The sequence below is a fragment of the Cylas formicarius genome, unplaced genomic scaffold (genome assembly GCF_029955315.1).
Source record: "Cylas formicarius isolate icCylForm1 unplaced genomic scaffold, icCylForm1.1 PGA_scaffold_8__14_contigs__length_24414737, whole genome shotgun sequence".
NCBI lineage: Eukaryota > Metazoa > Arthropoda > Insecta > Coleoptera > Brentidae > Cylas > Cylas formicarius.
In genome coordinates this window covers 6,817,946-6,836,207 of record NW_026844361.1, presented here as the reverse complement: position 1 = coordinate 6,836,207, position 18,262 = coordinate 6,817,946, and the positions used below count along the sequence as shown (strand labels likewise).

At 36.2% G+C, this 18,262-nt stretch overlaps 3 protein-coding genes across 9 annotated transcripts in view; 2 read left to right on the top strand and 1 right to left on the bottom strand.

Moving 5' to 3' along the window:
* Positions 1–122: 122 nt before the first annotated feature.
* Positions 123–8,164, bottom strand: LOC132706767 (prostatic acid phosphatase-like). 2 transcript variants are annotated; one of them, XM_060678289.1, is made up of 4 exons: positions 8,057–8,100; positions 1,590–1,741; positions 1,424–1,525; positions 123–1,062 (listed from the first exon to the last, which is right to left on the bottom strand). In XM_060678289.1, exons 2-4 carry the CDS (start codon positions 1,689–1,691, stop codon positions 148–150), a joined length of 1,119 nt encoding a protein of 372 aa, XP_060534272.1. In that variant the 5' UTR covers positions 1,692–1,741; positions 8,057–8,100; the 3' UTR covers positions 123–147. The 2 variants fall into 2 exon arrangements, with proteins under 2 accessions (XP_060534272.1, XP_060534271.1); XM_060678288.1 differs by lacking the exons at positions 123–1,062; positions 1,424–1,525; positions 1,590–1,741 and adding an exon at positions 4,311–5,695 and having other exon boundaries at positions 8,057–8,164.
* LOC132706770 (deoxyribose-phosphate aldolase) lies at positions 5,689–6,903 on the top strand. Its single transcript, XM_060678299.1, has one exon. It carries the CDS (start codon positions 5,896–5,898, stop codon positions 6,874–6,876), a length of 981 nt encoding a protein of 326 aa, XP_060534282.1. The 5' UTR covers positions 5,689–5,895; the 3' UTR covers positions 6,877–6,903.
* Positions 7,000–18,262, top strand: part of LOC132706768 (band 7 protein AAEL010189-like) — a 25,486-nt gene continuing 14,223 nt past the window's right edge. Inside the window, exons 1-4 of one of the 6 annotated variants that reach the window (XM_060678290.1) lie at positions 7,000–7,118; positions 7,458–7,960; positions 8,011–8,296; positions 8,796–9,030. In XM_060678290.1, the coding sequence (XP_060534273.1) occupies positions 7,048–7,118; positions 7,458–7,960; positions 8,011–8,296; positions 8,796–8,988 (1,053 nt within the window). In that variant the 5' untranslated portion in view covers positions 7,000–7,047 and the 3' untranslated portion in view covers positions 8,989–9,030. Of the gene's footprint in view, positions 7,119–7,457; positions 7,961–8,010; positions 8,297–8,795; positions 9,031–11,680; positions 11,773–12,184; positions 12,206–18,075; positions 18,197–18,262 lie in introns of those variants that run through there. The other 5 variants (XM_060678296.1, XM_060678293.1, XM_060678297.1 and 2 more) reach the window with 5 other exon arrangements.

Sequence of the window (18,262 nt, the reverse complement as noted above, 5' to 3'; positions counted from 1 at the left end):
GAATTTGGTATCCACATCTACTTTTTAACCCACACTGCATATTTTCCGTTTACTGCGAAAAATGCGCACGATGGACGTGTTTTAGCATTGCTAAATAAAAATTTCACATGAAGATTTTCTCTTTTGATTTTATTTAGTTGCGCATTTCTAAACGTCATCGCACTCTTGCTTCCACGTGTCCTCGTCGACGGTCGCGTTGGCCATGGCGGTCGCGAAGTCGTCCAGCGGACAGTCGATTTGGCAATCGCGCGTCGTCAATTCTTCGAAGTGCGTGCTGTTTTTAAAGTACACGTTGAGGTAGAACTCCTCGTTTCGACTTCTTACTTCCCATAGCAGCGTCGACGCGAATTCTGGAACCGCGTCGTTGTAAACGCTCATCGCGTCCGCGACCGGCGCCACCGTCGAGTCGTGCGCGCTGAGCATTAGAAATTTGGGGTGATCGTCATCGCCGACTCCGGTCAGGGCTTGCGCTTTAACCGAGTACAAATGGTCCAGAAGGTAGTCGAAGAACGGTCCCACTCTCAGTCTTGTTAGTTCTGGGGTATACGTCCCCATTTTAAAGTCCAACGCGGCTAACGATTTGATCTCGGACCAGTACTGATCAGTCCACGCTGGTAACGACAAATTCTCGCCCCTGTAGATGGTGATGGTCGAGAATAGACTCGAAGTAGTGCCGATGTCTACCTTGTCGTAGCCCGTCGCCAGGGAAAGATTGCGAAACAGTTCGTCCTTTTCTCGGTAGAGTGTGACTATGTCGTCTCGCGTGTTGAGCTGGTCGGTAAGTAGGTTGTACTTCTTGCAGTCGACGTCGAAACGTAACACGATATCTTCCGCCTTCGGAATGGTGTGGATCGGTATGGGTTGCCAGGTGACGTCATCGCTCCACAACTGATCTCCAGAGGGACGGTAGAGTCCGGCCAAATTGGAAGCAGCGGACATTAGCGTCCTATCAACGTCGGTGGACCTTACGTACAAGTCGCTCCTGTTGTATCTGGCTGGCAGCCAATCTACGTAACGCTCTCTGAACCATTGACCAAGTTCGTAGTGCCTGCGTTTGCCTTTCTGTGGAAGCACAATCAGATATCCAAACGAATGACGTTAAAAATTATTGTTGTTGTAAACTACTTGGACCTCTTATGGCCAATGTCGCATGCCCAATGATAACCCAAGTACATTTTGACGTCGCGGTCACGTGTTCAGTTCTAGATGAAATCCCAAAAGTGAGGTTAGGTAAACGAATATAGACAAAAACACCAAGTTTTCAAGTATTTCCCTTAAGAGATCCAATTATTTCCGAGGAGACCGTGAAGTTAAATACCATTCCCAATTAACTTACAAATCATGAATTAAAATTGCTGGCACCACTTTTATCGAGTAGAAAAACTTTGCGGTCTCCTTCGGTTGATAAGTGCAATTCACCTACGTTGTTCAATTGGCCGTGGCCGTCGGGCCAAAGCGACAAGTCGGAGAAGTAAGGGTCGTTAGGCCAAGAGCTCAGAGGCGCCCGGTCGCCATGCCTAAATAGCTGAAATGGTAATAAAATGACGCGGAACTCTTCTTTTTTCTCGATAAATTTGTTGCAATCTCACCACAACGACGGCGTGAAGGGTACTTTCGTCGTCGATAGTTGGCAGACTCCGAGAAACGGCGACAGATAACAGAACAGCGCACAAGAAGGCAGCGATCCACATGTTACACGTTAAAGAACCAACGATAATTTGAAATTGGAACCACGTCTATCCTGCTTGGTGGATAAATGTATAATATTTTCGCAATAAAAGGTTCCTTTTTTGATACGCGAGACAATCGTGAATACAAATGAGCGTTAATCACATCGTTTGAAGTGGGTGACGACTTAGTTTGAAAGTTTGAATTTCCGCGATAGCAGATTGCTGTAAGATAAGCACCGAGCCTAGGAGCGCGTAAGCAAGCTCTGAGTCTGGTGGCTCATTGAGGCATATGTTGACCCCGTCGACTTATTTGTGAGGCTATAATGTAGTACATGGCCGTCAATTTCGTGCAACACAACTTATATGGAAAATAGACTGAGATAATGAACACCGAATGTATTGTTGCTTCTGCATCGCGTTTGTTCTGGCACGTTAGCGAAAAAGATGGCGAAGGTGGTCACACAGAAACCGAAAAAGAGACCAACTAAAAATGTTAAAATTAGTTACGAAAACAGCTTATTTTGTGGTCGGAAATGACGCCGCTGGTTTCAAAACAAGTTTTTATATGTTGCGCATCCCGTTAACTCATAATGGAGTCTGCAGTGTATTGTACAACTGTGGGGCAGCAAATAAAATAAATAAGATCTCCCCATCACTGGTAAAAGATTCTGTCTTTTTTTTTATACATATGCGGTGACAACGAGAGCGAAGATTGAAAACTGTTTTTTGTCACCACAAGTTTCGGCTGGTTTGTCACGTCATAGTCGTGGTGTGTGTTAGAGCATTAGACCCACGGATGTCGGCAATAGGCGGGTGCCCTTGGTAGAAGGAAAAAGTAATTTCTGATATTCTGTGCATCTAGGCAGTTTTAACGTCTGATGAGAGACAGAAAATAGACACCATCGTGGGGCAGTTATAAAGCATTGACTTCTACGGCTGTCGTTTTCAGAGTTTCGGCTGAGGACTTTTTTGTTCCCTTCCATTCAATGACATCAGTGCAATTAAAATATAGGTACTAAACTAATAATCGCGTTTTTATGCAAATTTAAATGTATCTTTTAAACTCCAACTAAAAAGAAGCTTGATTGTGTGGCAAAAAATAAAGTTTAAATCGTATGCACTTCAAATTTATTATTCTTGTTTTGATTGCAAGTTTGAATGTGGAAACTTTGAGTTCATGTACGCTGCGGGTTTTATTGGCATACTTTAGGGAGCATTACCGGAAAAATTAAGCTTGCAGATAAGTCTGGCGAGCATGGGGATCAAAAAACATAAACAGAAACATGCTGATCTCCGCAAAAAAATGTTTCATAGTTGTTGATAATAATTATTTTTATTCTGATCGCTGATTGTAAATTAAATTTTAATTTCCTGTGATTCGGTGATGCCTGCAGGAAATAAATGATTTATTATTTAACTTAAGGTTTCTGTTAATGCTATCATATTCACAAAATGTGTGTATTCCCTTTTTGTTTAGGGGTGAAGAGATTATATTTTTTTTCACTCCCTTCTCTAAAATACTTAAGTGCCATTTTACTGTCAGTTTCCTATCTCACGGCTGCGGGTCACTTTGGGCATGTCCAGGGTATTAGCACACGAGTTTGGGCGCAATTGAATCAGAGAGAAAATATACTATGCAACACGTTTGGAAAACTTTTTTGGTAAAAAGATTCCTGGTTTTTTTGCTTCTTGAGATAAGCCTGATGAAGTTTAATGGTTGTCCGTGACTGTTCTACATATAAAATAAATTATTTCTAATTAAGATATGTCTTTTGTGAAATAATTAATTCTAGGAATTTGGGATATGCACTCCCTACTGGCATCTGTCGAAATCAATTATTTCTATGGCTTAAAGATGTATGTAGCAGATCTGCAGACGGGAAATGTATTTGAGCTAGCTCCAACACCACCGCGCCATCTATCAGTGCTTGCTTTGGCTAACTAATTGCAGCGTTTAGCGAGAGCCAGCACCACTACCTCGCCATCTATTAATAATCTAAAATAATTATTTCTGATGTGCAGTTAGAGACAACTGGTACTACTGCGCCATCTATTGGTGCTTGCACCAACAAATTAGTTTCAGCGGCTACTAAGGCCTCCTCTATTGGTGATTGCTTCAACTAATTATCTTTCGCATCTAATGAGAGATGGCACCACTATCCTGCCATCTATTGATCTAATATAAAAACGGCGAAGATCAAGATTACTCATTTTGTGCTACCAAAAAACCTGCTTTAAAACACACCAACACCAAAGACACAAGAACCTCAAACGAAAACTTCATAAAATGTATGGATTTCAATTCCAACGCCAATGATTAATTTTGCTAGGATCACTCGCCCATTTGCGACTATCGTCAAAGATTGATGGTCCCTTTATTCTTCCTTTTAACCACAACATAGATGCGGTTAGTTTGGATGTGTAGTTCAGTTTTGGTAACGTTATGTTCAAAAGGTGGAATAGTATTACTTAGAACTTGGAATATTAAAGTGAGGAACCGCAAGCTTTGAAGAAGAAATTCAACTTAGAAAGTCGCCTCTCCGAAAAAAAAAAATTACCCTTCACCTTCCGCAAGAGTGGGAAGGCAAGTTGTTTACTACCGATAAATATTGTTTATTTATCGTATCTATAGCTTTTTAGGAATTTAATCAACTTATTTATTACCACAAAATACAAATATCTTACATGCCAATCTTCTAAATTATTTTTATATCTTACATATTTAAAAATTAATTTCTAATCAATCACCACTAAATTCCTACAATGTGCCTACTTTCGTGGTTCCGCAAATGGTCTTTTCGACGAAACATGTGCTTACACACTTTACACTGATACTCATAGTCCTCTATGTGTGTCTTCAGGTGCTTTACAAATTCCGACTTGTACTTCGCATATAAGGGTTTTCCACAAATTGGACATTTGGACTTATCTTTGACATTCATATGCTTCATGACCTTTTCAGTGGGGAGCCATACTTTTGGGTAGGTGTGGGCGGTTCTGTTGTGTCGGAGCACCTCCATTGGGTCTTCAAACACCAAGTAGCAATTTTTACAGGTTCTCTTTTTTCTTTCCAGGTCCATTTTACGCTGTTCTTGCCGAAACCCATCTTCTTCATCGACAAACTCATAAATTGATACATCTGGTGTCTTGTTAAGTTTCACTCTTTGTTCACCATTAGATTTGATTTGATCATGTTGCTGTACAACAGCTTTTTCTTCTGGTAAACTGAATCTTAGTGTATGTTCTTCTACCTCTGCCCTCTCAATAACGTGCTCAAAACAATCTTCTTCAATTACAGTGCCATTTGAGTGTTCTAAATCATTTTCAACCTGAACACTTTGAACATTCCTTAGTTCTTCAATAATGTAATCATCTGGTTCTTCCATATTATTATCTACTGTCCCTGAAGTATCTTCATGACTTACAAATTCATTCATAATGTTGTCCATTGATATAACAGGTTCACGGTTCGTTGCTGTATTTTCGGCAACTGACACTCTACCATTTACATCAACATGTATTTCTTGAACTTCAGTATTGGGATTTTCATCAGTTTGCTTATTGATAACTTCTTTTTCATATTCTTTCTTTGGTTCATGTTTTAACTGTTCCCTAACTTCGCTTTCAATTTTATTTGGTGCATCAACATGGGTCCCACTAACCTCCATTTGTGGTCTTCCATTAATCTTTGTCCTTTTACTTGGTTTTATGTTAAGCTCAACAATGAAATCATTGCTATCAGAATCGGAGGGATTATAGTCAAACTCAAAATCCGAGTCTGATGTGATATTCACATTACATATACGCATGTGAGAAGAGCAGGCTGTTTTACGCTTAAATTTCTTGTTACATGCAGAGCAGCTATATGAAACTTCATGTGGAGAAGATTTCTGGACTCTTTCCCCTTCCTCCACAACCGTTTTGATGTTTTTTGGAATCGAGTTGACCGATAAATTTTTTTCGGTCATCTTTTCCTTGTATTTAGAATCGAGGCATATAAAAGAAAGTAGGACCATACAACACACCTAAAATTGTAATCATTAATTCAATTTAAAACATCTATCAGCTATTAAATTAGCTAGAGAAATGTAATGACACTGTGATCACAGAAATCAATTTGGTATTTCGTTTCACGCGATTGCAAGAGGTGTCCGGTTGGTCCCGCACAAGTAAAGAAGAAGATTCGCCAATTTTTCAGTTTTATATATATATATTTTTTAAAAACATGAAAGTGTTAGAAACGCATAATCCAGGTTATGATTTGGATTTGGGTTGGTTAAATAGTGTAAATATCAACTTAACTTCAATTAACAAATTAGCAAAAGAGTTGCCTTTCTCAAAGGAATTAAAAGATAAATACAGAGCTGCCTGGATATTAAAAGCAATTACATTAATTGACCTTACCACTTTGGCTGGAGACGACACTTTCAGTAACGTATCTAGGTTGTGCGTTAAAGCGGCGAAACCTGTTGCAGAAGACCTACTTAGTGAACTAGGTTATGAGTACAACAAAGACTGCCCTATTCACACAGCTGCAGTTTGTGTATACCCATCCAGAGTGCCGGATGCAGTATCATCTCTTAAAAGGCTTGGTTTTTACGAAAAAATCAATGTAGCATCTGTAGCTACTGGATTCCCATGTGGCCAAACTCCTTTAAAGACGAGACTGGATGAAATCAGATATGCAGTGGACCAAGGAGCAAATGAAATTGACATAGTGATAGACCGAAGCCTAGTTCTGACTGGTCGCTGGGAAGACCTGTATCAGGAGATTAAACAAATGAAAGAAGCCTGTGGGGAAGCACATATGAAAACAATTTTAGCTACCGGTGAGCTCGGAACTCTTAATAATGTTTATAAGACCTCTATGGTCGCCATGATGGCTGGCGCAGATTTCATTAAGACTTCTACAGGCAAAGAAACAGTCAATGCCACCTTACAAGTTGGTATTGTTATGTGTAGAGCTATAAAAGATTATTATAACAAATATGGATACAAAGTGGGGTTTAAACCTGCAGGGGGAGTTCGGAACACCAAAGATGCATTGGCGTGGCTTGTCTTAATAAAGGAGCTACTTGGAACAGAGTGGTTGACTCCAGATTTATTCAGATTTGGAGCTTCGGGTCTTCTTGGAGATCTGGAGCTAAATTTATATCAGTTCATTACTAAGAAATACCCAGTAGCATATGAGTTTTCTATGGGCTGATTTCGTACTCATTTTGGGGACACATATTGTAAATTGGATAATTATAATATAATAACATATATATAAAATGGTGGAACACCTGGCATTTTGTTTGTATCAAGTCTTAGTTGCTAGGTTGACTTTCTGACATTTGATTAAAAGGGTGTTTGTGAGCGCTTATTTGCAAATAAAATGCGTCAACTTTTCACAAGCAAAGCTGTTTTGCAGAAAGGAGGATCCAAATATAAGAAAATGGTACATTGGTGAGTTTTTAGTAATGACAAACTCTTAGAAATATTCGCAACTTAAACCGAAAAAAAAACCATGCATACTGCTTAAGACACACCCTTAAAAACTTATGGTTTACTTAATAAAAAAAACATTGATAACTCTGGTTAGGTTAGGAAAAAAAAATCGTATCTCTTTCCCGCAGTTTTTAAAAACGCAATATATACTTTGAGGCTCTCCAAATTTGTAACTTTCAACGGCTCTTCATTGATCGGTGAAGCTAGTACATACTAGTCAGTAATAACACAACCGTGCATAGTTTATACATTAACTACAATGTGACAAGATGATGTCACAAATTTCTACGGAATTAGTCGAATGTCATGCAGCACCATGCCAAAACGTATGATCACCACCAAGAACTGGATAGCAAGAAACGATTCTTCGAACGTCGACGCCATCTTGCATCCCCCCAGTCTGCCGACCGCTCCATTACTCAAACAGGACGAGACAACCAAAGGCAATGTCACAAGGAAGCCTATGTTGAGTCAAAACAGCTGCTATTGCACGCATGTTGATGAAGCTGCGAAGCCTACTCTGTTGAGCAAACCAAAGGAATGCACCAGTAAAGAAGAACCCGAAGATTTGAGAATATATCAGTCTTCAAGTTGCGTCTGTGTTCTCGAACCTCGACAACTGGAGATACTGAAAGACGCCAGGAAGGAACACGATTTGAGTCCGACAGAGCACCGACAAAAATACGAAGAATTCAGGCAAGCTCAAGAGGATGCGTATGCGCTCAGCCTGGCAGAAGATAAAAAACGGGAAGAGAAACGCCTGGAAAGTACAGAGAGTGCAGAACCAACCACGTTATTGGGTACGCTGGTTTTGATTTGGGTGCTACACGGTTTAACTTTGACGGTTTAGGTACTCAAAATTACGGAACACGTAGTTCGACTGTGGATATTCTTACGTCAGACGTCGATCCGGACAACATTGAAGCGATACAGGAGTTTCGCCGTGAGCACTACTTTGAAACGCACGACATTGGACAGTTATGGGACGTGGGACAACATACGTGCATGCACGAATTTGTCGTGGGCCATGGAACGCATCTCGATCCGGTGAATAGAGATTGGCTTGGGAATAGTAGATGCGCCCTTTGTCACAAAACAATAGGGACGACAGTTGGACCAAGTGTATTTGGTGGGGGGTGAGTCGTAGATATAACGGCCGTTTGAGACGTTGATATTTTCAATACCTTAAAATTTAGACACCATTCAGGCGTAAAAATATTTAAGATTCTGAAAAGAAAAATTCTTCTGTCACTCGGAGATATTGATTCTATGGTGTTGCTTGTTTATTTCAATTTTATGCCGTGGAATAAAAGCCTTTCCTTTTTGTTTACCATGCCGACCTAAAAAAGAAGAGCTGATTAATGACTAAAGGCGAATAAATCCCTTTAGTATTTAAGAAATCTGTAATATTTAGAACATTATATGCCTGTGTCCTGTATTTTACGATTACGTTAAAATATCGACCGGAAGATGGGGTCATGGTCTCTGCATCTCTGCATTCGCCGCACTAAGACCCGACCTGAGTTTTAGAAACAATCAGTTTGAGTATAGGTGCGACAATCGACTAATAGTGTGTTAATGAAATCGACCGAATTTCCTTTACAAAGTCCAAAATTAAATAAAATGAATTTCCAGGCGTAAACGAACTTTATTGAAGAATCTGTCGAAGAGTTCCGAGTACGGTTTGGAACCGCGTGTAATTCAATCGGTACCGCCTGGTTCCAAAATCAAACTTACAATCAAAGGAGTTGGCGGGGAGGTGACGAGACCGGCACCAGTGCTGGAGTTTTGCAACAGCCTAGCTTTGAGACACCAGAAAATGCGTTAAATGGACCCTTTTTTGTATTTTTATAATTGTATTTATTAAATATATGTTTTTAGATCATTCGCGCTTTTGGGGAATAACATTTAACAACACGTTAAGCGTCGTTTTTATAACGATATAAATCGCGGGAGATTGCGCTCAAAGGATAATAAACAACGATATGATTTATTTTCATAACATCCTATTAATCTGAGCTCGGTCGACCCAGAAATTTAAGCGATCTTGTAATGAATTCATCGGCTTTATTATTGTTGCTTTCGTTTAGGGATCGAAATGTGGCTTTTCCATTGAATTTTTATTTTATTTCGTTAGTCGGCCGTTGAGTGATGCTTGGAGCAACTATTGACAAATCGTTCACTGTGTGCAACAGTGGCACATCCACAAAATACTAGTTCCGAGAAAATCAGTGATTTAGGAAAATAAAAACTGAAATATTGAGATAACTCATATTTATAGTGTTAGTGAAAAATCTTTTGAGGTTGTTTTTTTAAATGTTTTTAAATTTTGTGCCGTTATTGATTTTTTTTGCACACATCAATTTCACAAATAATGTGCAATATTTTGATTAAAAAAATCTCAATAAAACAGTAGATCAAAGTTTTAACATCATTTTATTATAAAAATACGGCAGGTTCATTGGCGAGATAGGTAGATAGTAGTAACTTTAAAAAAACTCAAACTGAAAATTAAAAAAACATCCAAAAGCCATAACTAAAAAACAACCCACTTAGTTTTTGATACATGTGGAAGTAGGTATTATTTCTAAAATAAAAGAAAGTACTATCACTTTTTACACGTAACTTTTTGACAACGTACAACTCTTAACACGTAAACAATAATAAATAACGGACCTATAGTTTTTGGTAGAGAGCTACTGTTTTTAAAATTACAAGAAACAAGAACATAATAAAGACACGTACACAAAGCTAAGCTATTCTAAACTAAAAACAACAACCAGCTGCCCTGGTTTTTGGAAAATTAATAAAAAAAATCATTTCCAAAGCACATTTCAGGCTATTATCAAATTAACTGTGACATTTTTTAATAGCATTACTTTTTATCAAATCCATTAAGTCATTAATTTTTTTCTTTGGAATTGGTATAACATCTCGACAAGCACGGTCTAGATTCACATTTTGAAAAGATGTAAATTTCGCGCCTGCTTGCATTGTTCTTTGCGTAATGCTAATATTCAGTTTCACTAAAAGATGTTTCATAGAAAAAACGCATCATTTATTTTGACAATATGGCCTGAACTTTCCCGATGAAAGTTAAAGGAAGTTTGAGTTACTAGTTTTTTAAAATCAAGAAAATCATCGTAACTCACTTCTACGATTTTATAAGGAGTTCCCGTCTTCTTCGAGCTTTTTAACAACATTGCGCACTCTGCTGCGATTACAGGCACACTGGGTTTTAAGCCGGTTTTGCGCGTAAGATAGTTAAAAAACGCGAGAAATTCAAAAGTGCTATGGAAATGTGCTAGTTTTATGGTACAATTAACTAAAAATAGTTATTTTTTGATATGTGCCATTATTGCACCCAGTGAGTGAAATAATCTAAACAAGCCACCATGTTAATTATTATTAAAAATGGTTCTGTCTACAATGGAAATCTTATAAATATTTGTCAACAATTATGCCTAAAACTTGTAGATGCATCAATACTCAACTAAATGTGAATATTGATGATTGATGATAAGAAAAGAAAAAACAAGTGCGGTAAACGGCATTTGACTCACGAGTTTATTTGACACGAGCGGAGCGAGTGTTTAGTAAACGAGTGACTTAAAAAGTTTACCGAACGTGTTGCATATTATACTTTTTCTACGACCGTTAGTTTGTGGGTACTTTTCGCAAAACAACACTAACATGACCGTCAAAATTCAAAGCGTGGGAAAAATCTCCGAAAACATCCGATTGCGGTAAAATCCCGGAAATGTCCGAAGTGGCTCGGACCCGTGAGAAACGAAACTAACGTGCTAATGTGACGATTCCCGCAGGCTAGATTGGTGTGTAATTAGGTATTTTACAGACGGTAGTAGAAAAATAAATTTATTTGGGAAAAGTAATTAACGTAATAACCCATGTAGCTACTAGTACACAACTTTATGAAACAACTATGAAAAATATTTTGAGAAGGTCCATTCAACATGCGCATGCACGAGATTTAAAATCTCATTTGAATAACCTTGCGGCATTCAACAACCAACATGACAAATCGCCAATAAGCTTGGATGTGGCATTTTTTTTTTTGTAAAATGTTCTCGGAAAGCGAGTTAAGTGTGAGGAAATCGCAGTTTAGAAAGACCATGACGGAGTACGAATATATCAATGCCGTCCACGGCGCATCAATTTTTACCGTAGTAGGGCCACTATATGAATTAACATGAATTAACCAGATCTGTTACAGTTAAGTTTTATTTCAATTTTTGTTAACTATAATAGCTTGATGCAAATTACTTAAGTATTTTAAGATATTGTGTTAATATAAATTGAATGTAATTTTTTACTTTTTGTATTTTAGTTGAAATAAGTTTTTTTTCTGAGAAGTCAGGGACGTAGTAGCTGTGCTAAATCCCGAATTTCCTCAATTTTCTTTGAGATTTGTATAGGTCGATACTGAAACACTCTGTAAATTTTTTGCGGTGCTGTTGCGATAAAGTTTCGCATTTTATCAGAATGGGAATCACACGTACCCATCATCGAGGTATTTACACTCATCACACACCCAAGTAGTGTGGTTTTTCTGCCATGTGGTCTTCGTATAGTGCGTTGGATACTCTCGAAGGTAAGCCACACTTTACACTGTCCGATATTTTTTTAACGCTTAAGTTTTCTGTTGCAATACTTCCCAAAGCTGTCCGTGAACGATCGCCGTAACATTTTTTCTGTAAAAACCAATCTGCCATCGCAACGATGTGGTTACCGATAATTTACGTCAATGTCGGTATTATGTATGGAAGGAAATACCCGTCGATTTCCATAGAATTTACTTCAACAAAAATCTCCTCACTCACAGTGATTAGTTTTAAAAGTGCAGAGTTAAATTGCAAGTAGAAAAAAAATTGTCTCCCATTGCGATTCGAGCTTTTAGTGTAAGTTCGTCATGGAAATGAGTGCTGCCGAAAATTTCGATAGATTCGATTGCCAACAACACCGCCAGGTGGCGCCAGCAGGTGAAAACGGTCCTAGGCGAGGCCGCTTTAGAATAGTCGTACAAAGTAACTACATAATAAACATTTAAACTATATGTGAAATGGCAGTTGGGAATTGCGTATAAACCTTCAAAATGTGGAAAATAAGTTCGTGTTGACAAAAAATTACTTCCTATTTTTTATTTTAGCAACTTGATTAAAACACGACGAAATTTCTTCAAATTTTTATTTCATTGAAATATAGTTTTTCGTTAGAACAAATTGTTTATTGGATTGTTTTACATAACATTTCGGAGACAAAATTTTCGTCTATAATCACTAGACTTCAGATTATGGAATGAGCGTTCTCTCTAGGACGTTTGGTTCCTGACAAACATCTCAAGGTGCTGCACGTGCTTCTTTTTGTACTTATATTTTTCCTGCCTGACATTTAGTATTACATAGTGTTGAAAAAGTGGATGGAACTAAGTGGTTATATTTATTTATATTTCTAATAGGATACTTACTTTATTTACATTTTCTATAGAAGTAAAAGGCGTGAGTTTCTGAAAAGAAGCAAATTAGGAACAATTCGCTGATAACTTTATCTGCTAAATTCCTTGCAGTTTCTGATTGATTGATTTTAATTTTTAAATTCGGCAGTTGTCGGTAAAGTTCAACGCGAAATGAATTTATCGAAAGCGGCTAGAGAGTTTCGAAAAGAGAAAATAGGAATATCCACTATCTGGATGAAACTGGGGCAGATAAAGTATATACTGTTGGTATATAAAAGCGTGAAGCAAGTTTCCATGGAAAGATGGTCCGCTGGAATAAAAGCATCCTGGAAAAAAGGTAAAACATTAATAATTACTCACATTGCCAAAAATGAATTGGTCGGTGATAGCATTTCAGAAAAAAATGACATCAGAAATTGCTTTAAATTAAAAGTAAATTGAGAAAGATGTACCGAAGAAGGAGCTACTGGAGATTGTAATTTTGAATAATCCTGTTTGTACGAAATGTATTTTCGATAAAATCGCTCCATAACGAAATATTACTTTGCCTGCCTCCATGCCACTGCAGAACTGGTACGGTAAAAGTAAAAGGCTAGCAATCCATAACACCATTTTTAAAATGAGGGACGTTGAAACTTTTATACAAGAGGGAATAAAGACATGCTAGAAAACACTGTAGTGCGCCTTTTTATTTCTCTGGACTTCGACGACTATACTTCATCTGACTACTCGACACATGATGAGTAAAATTTGCACAACAAATTCTATTGTAAATGGTAGACTTATCTATATTTATCTTTATTAATCTAATAAACTACCTGCAGTGGCGCCGCTGTTATATTACTTTTGATTTACCTAACTCGTCTTCCTATTCCATTCAAATTAGTGTGACCCTAATTTAAGAACGATTCCGGGTGTGTGGGCCTTAAAACCTGAAATACTAAATTTTTGAAAACTATCAGTGCAATGACATTTACATTTTTAAGTTGTTAGTGATTTAAAAAAATAACCGAGTTTTCCGTTTTGGTAAAGTGTAATTTCACATTTTTTTTCGAAACTTAATCGGACCTAGCAATCCGCGCAATCTAACAAAACGCTAAAATTAAGTTTTCAGATCCAATTTTCCCGTCAAGAAACGTTTATGAATGTTTATTTGTGCGGCGTATGAAGTTATTCGTTTGGTCTTTGATTATTTTTTCTGCGCGTGTAATTGAACAGACCCATTCGGAAGCACAACTTTCAAAATAATATTTTGTCCGTTGAAAAAATTTCTATGGGATTTTTAAAATTATATTATGCCTGCATATTTTTAGTCCAATACTTGAAAAAAGGTCTAGCCCTTCAAGTCTTGTTTTATCGTATGTTCTTTTCAATTTCAAGGAAAATTTTTCTTATTTGTTGGTAATCTGTTCGCGTTTTTTGTCATCTGATATGAAATTTAATTTCCTCCCTGAATGAGAAATATCGAAGAGAGTAACAATTGTAATAGGGTTCGTTAAAGTCGCTCTGACTAAACCAAGGATCATTTTTTATTTTGTTCACAAAATTATCATATTTGATATATATTTTGAATACACACAAATCTCAGGATGGACATGACTTTGCTGCACTTGGTAAAAGCGAGGATATATTCATATTTGCCCGCGCTTACTGTGCCTTCAATAAAGGGTAAAGTTCCCAAGCCTTTGGCCAACATCCGTTTCTTTTGAGGCAATCCTTATGATTTCTGTTTTTCTTGAATTACACGTCAGCCTGCTTTCGTCGTTATAACTTTATGTCAGTTATGTTTGTTCCTCGAAAGTTTTGATTGGGCCCAAATGCAACGATTCTTTTACTCGTAAAAAGCAAAAAATAGAAAATTTATATCGCATGCAATCAAACGTATCTTATAAAAACTAAAACCGCTCTTGTGGGCATATTTAAAATAACATTCTCTGAAAACATTCGTTCCAGTCTTTCTATTCTGCCTTACTGTTACTTCGCATAGCGTATTTCGTATTCAAAACTTAGATATTCCTTGAACATTAATACTGACCATAGTTATATTAAACACAGTAGCTGTTGTTTTTGTCAATTTACTGTAAATTTCACGCATTATGTTCCTATTATGCTACGGGACAGTTGTGTTAATATTAATACTCAAATGACGCCAAACAACTACTATAATAGTAATCAATATAAAATATATAATAAAAGCTTAAAAAAGACTTCCATATATTATAAAAAATGGTCTTAATTCATTCATATTCATATTCACAATTAAAAAAAACATTTTTAAATTAGACGTCAATTTATATCGAAACATAATTATTATTTTGAGCATTTTAAGTGTCGTATATATAGACATAACGAAAATTTTATTTTTCAATCTATTAACAAACTTAAATTGCTCTAATTACTGCTTCACATCTTCTTTTTTCTGAATTCATTTTGTTCAGTTTGAATTATGTTCAATGACAGTTCATTTAAAATTCTAGATTGAAGCGGTAAGATTGTAAGGCTCTAACCTGTCGACTTATGTTGTCCCATAAGTGTTCATTGAGGTAATAACATTTCTTCTCCAATAAATGGGCCATTACGTGGCGCCAATGCGCGAATAAGGCAAAATGTCGGCTCGGGCAAACTGAAGACGTTGTCTTCGATGGTCTATGGTTCGTAAGGGTCCAGTTGCAATTGACAAAATTCCTGTGGTAAATCTGTTTCATGGTGCCTAGAGTGTTATCGCTGCAACTTTTTATTTTTTTTTTTTGAATAAAGTTAGAATACGTCAGAAAGGCATCATAAATAGGACTTCCAAAAAATGCCCTCATCGTAATTTCCCGTATTACACAACTGAAAGGTTAGGAAACTTTCTTTTAAATATCATTCTGGCCAACTTCTATTTAAATTCTATTTAGGTTGGGTGTTTTTGAACTTTTCTTCGCCCACAATTTTGACGCCTTCATCAAGGACTTTTACTTATCTGTTTGGATTTTTCTTTGGGGGTTCAACTTAAGCCGCATTTCCCACAATAATTGAAAATCTGTTGACTTTTCAATTCCAGTCATTTTACGGAACCATGTACACCGTGTGCCAAATAAAACGATCCATTATACGATATGGAATCCATAAGGAGGTACGGAAAAAAGTTTCGTACCAATATTTCTTGGACTCTTCTGAAGATTTAAGTATCACAATTTTTTTATTTTAAACCCTGCATATTTCGACATTTTTTGAATACTTGGTTAAAATAAAGGTCACTTTCTTTAGAAATTCCTATTCGAAATTTGCATAGTTTAGGCAGAAATTGAGGTTAAGCTTTTTTTTTTCATATTTTGCTTGCCCCATATAAAACTGTGTTGTGACGCTACTGATTCAGGTATTGCAACGAAAATTTAACCACAGATTGAGGATGCACTGCTCAATCAGTATGACAGATGCTCCTCTGCTTATGCAAGTGTCCCACATAGGTCGTGCCGTTTTTGGCGAATTCAATTAAGAAAAACCTCAAGATTTTCAAATAGAATTACCCTATATTTTTATTCAGATATCAATTCTAGGACAAAAAATAAGGTAAGTTTGTAATTTATCTTATATTTAAATTTTACCAACTTTTTGAGATATTCGCGGTTTAAGATAACACCCGTATAAATTCTTGTTGAATTTAAAGTTGCCAATTATAGGTAATTTTTAAATAGCAAAGACATGATACTACTGATACAATACTCCAGATATACGAATAAAACCTATTGTTAACAATACAGATTTAATAAAACTTCAGAATTCATATTCAAAGAAACATTTATAGTTAATTATCTAGCTTGATTAAAAATACCTAATAACAAAAATAAATAATTAAAGTTTATAGGCTAACTAACCAAGGTAACAAATTCGAATAAATAAATCTATAAAAAATAGTAAACTAAAAAGGTTTCGTTAATTCGGCCCGTAAGGTTTATTGGACTGAGGTGGCTTTTACTTGATGTAAATCCGTTTATCAAAATAAATAAGAACTAAAAGTTCAGATTTTCACGAAATTATATATTTTAACATGAAATGACACGGTGTTGTCGAAACAATTGTCATGTCAAAATATCTGAATCTGAACTTTTAGTTCTTATTTATTTTTTGATTCCGTAAAATTTAGTTCAAAATGTTGCTCTTAAAAATATTTAAAAATGTAATTGGCTATGACATCACTATCTTTTTTTTTGACGCATTAAGGTATAAACAAACTTTGAAATTTTTGTTTGTTTTGGTTGTTTTTCATATTCCTATTTAAAAAGTTCCTAGTTGTCAAGTTTTTTGTTAGTATACATTTTATTTGTATTTTAAATGTTATAGTTTTTTAGTTAACCTATAAACTTTAATTATTTATTTTGGGTTATTAGGTACTTTCAATTAAGCTAGATAAGTAACTATTAACTGTCGCTTTAAATACGAATTCTGAAGTTTTATTAAATCTGTCAAAGTGTGTAGTGTAGAGTCGATTTTTTTTCAAAATTTTTACGTATTAAATCACACCCCGTATTGTTGGCAATAGAATTTATTATATCTTTAGAAGAACTAGTGTCATGTCTTTGTTATTTAAAAATTACCTATAATTGCCAACAAATTCAAAAAGAATTTATACGGGTGTTATCTTAAACCTCGAATATCTCAAAAAGTAAGTAAAATTTAAATATGAGATACATTACAAACTTACCTTATTTTTTATCCTAAAGTTGATATCTGAATAAAAATATACCATTTGAAAATTTTGAGATTTCGTTAATTGAATCCGCCAAAACCGCACTACCTATTTGGGACACCATCTATAAGCTGAGGAGCACCTGTCAAACTGATTGAGTAGCGCATTATCTCCTTATTCTGTGGTTTAATTTTCGCTGCAATACCTGGATCAGTAGCGTCACAACACAATTTTATATGGGCCAAGCAAAATATGAAAAAAAACACATAACCTCACTTTCTCGCTAAACTATGCAAAATTCAAATTGGAATTATTTAAGAAAGTGACCTTTATTTTAACCAAGGATCGAAAAAATTCACTTTTGGGGCACCCTGCATCAACAAAATTATAATAATCTTAATAATCTAATGATCTTCAGGAGGTCCAATAGACTTTTCCACGAAACTTTTTCGTATCTCGTATGGGTTTCCAGATCGTATAGTGGATCGTTTTATTTGGCACACGGTATACGTTTGAAATAATCGTTTTTTCACTCACTGATAAGTGGATAATTTATTTGAAACAATAATTCGATAACATGCGAAATTTAAATCTGTTTAATACGTGCCTGTAAAAAAATAACAATTAACGCTAGTGCCGCATATGTCGTCTAACGCGTATAACTAAATCCATAGAGGATCTCAACCGAGTTTATTATTAGAGAAACCACCGGGTGTTTTTGTTTTGCGTCTTGTTCTGTAAACTCCTCTCCCTACTTTTGCCGGTCGATGTTTTGTTCCAGCAGTCGTTCCAATAAACCTCTATAAAATAGTCGGTATCGCGCGATTTTCGAAAAAGTAGTTCCAAAATTCCGGTTTGTTCCTTTTTAATCGATGGGAGTGTCCGATCAAACGGGTAAGTTGAGGAGTATGGTCTGTTCATAGATATAAGAAAGTGACCAATTGCTTTTAAATGGGATCA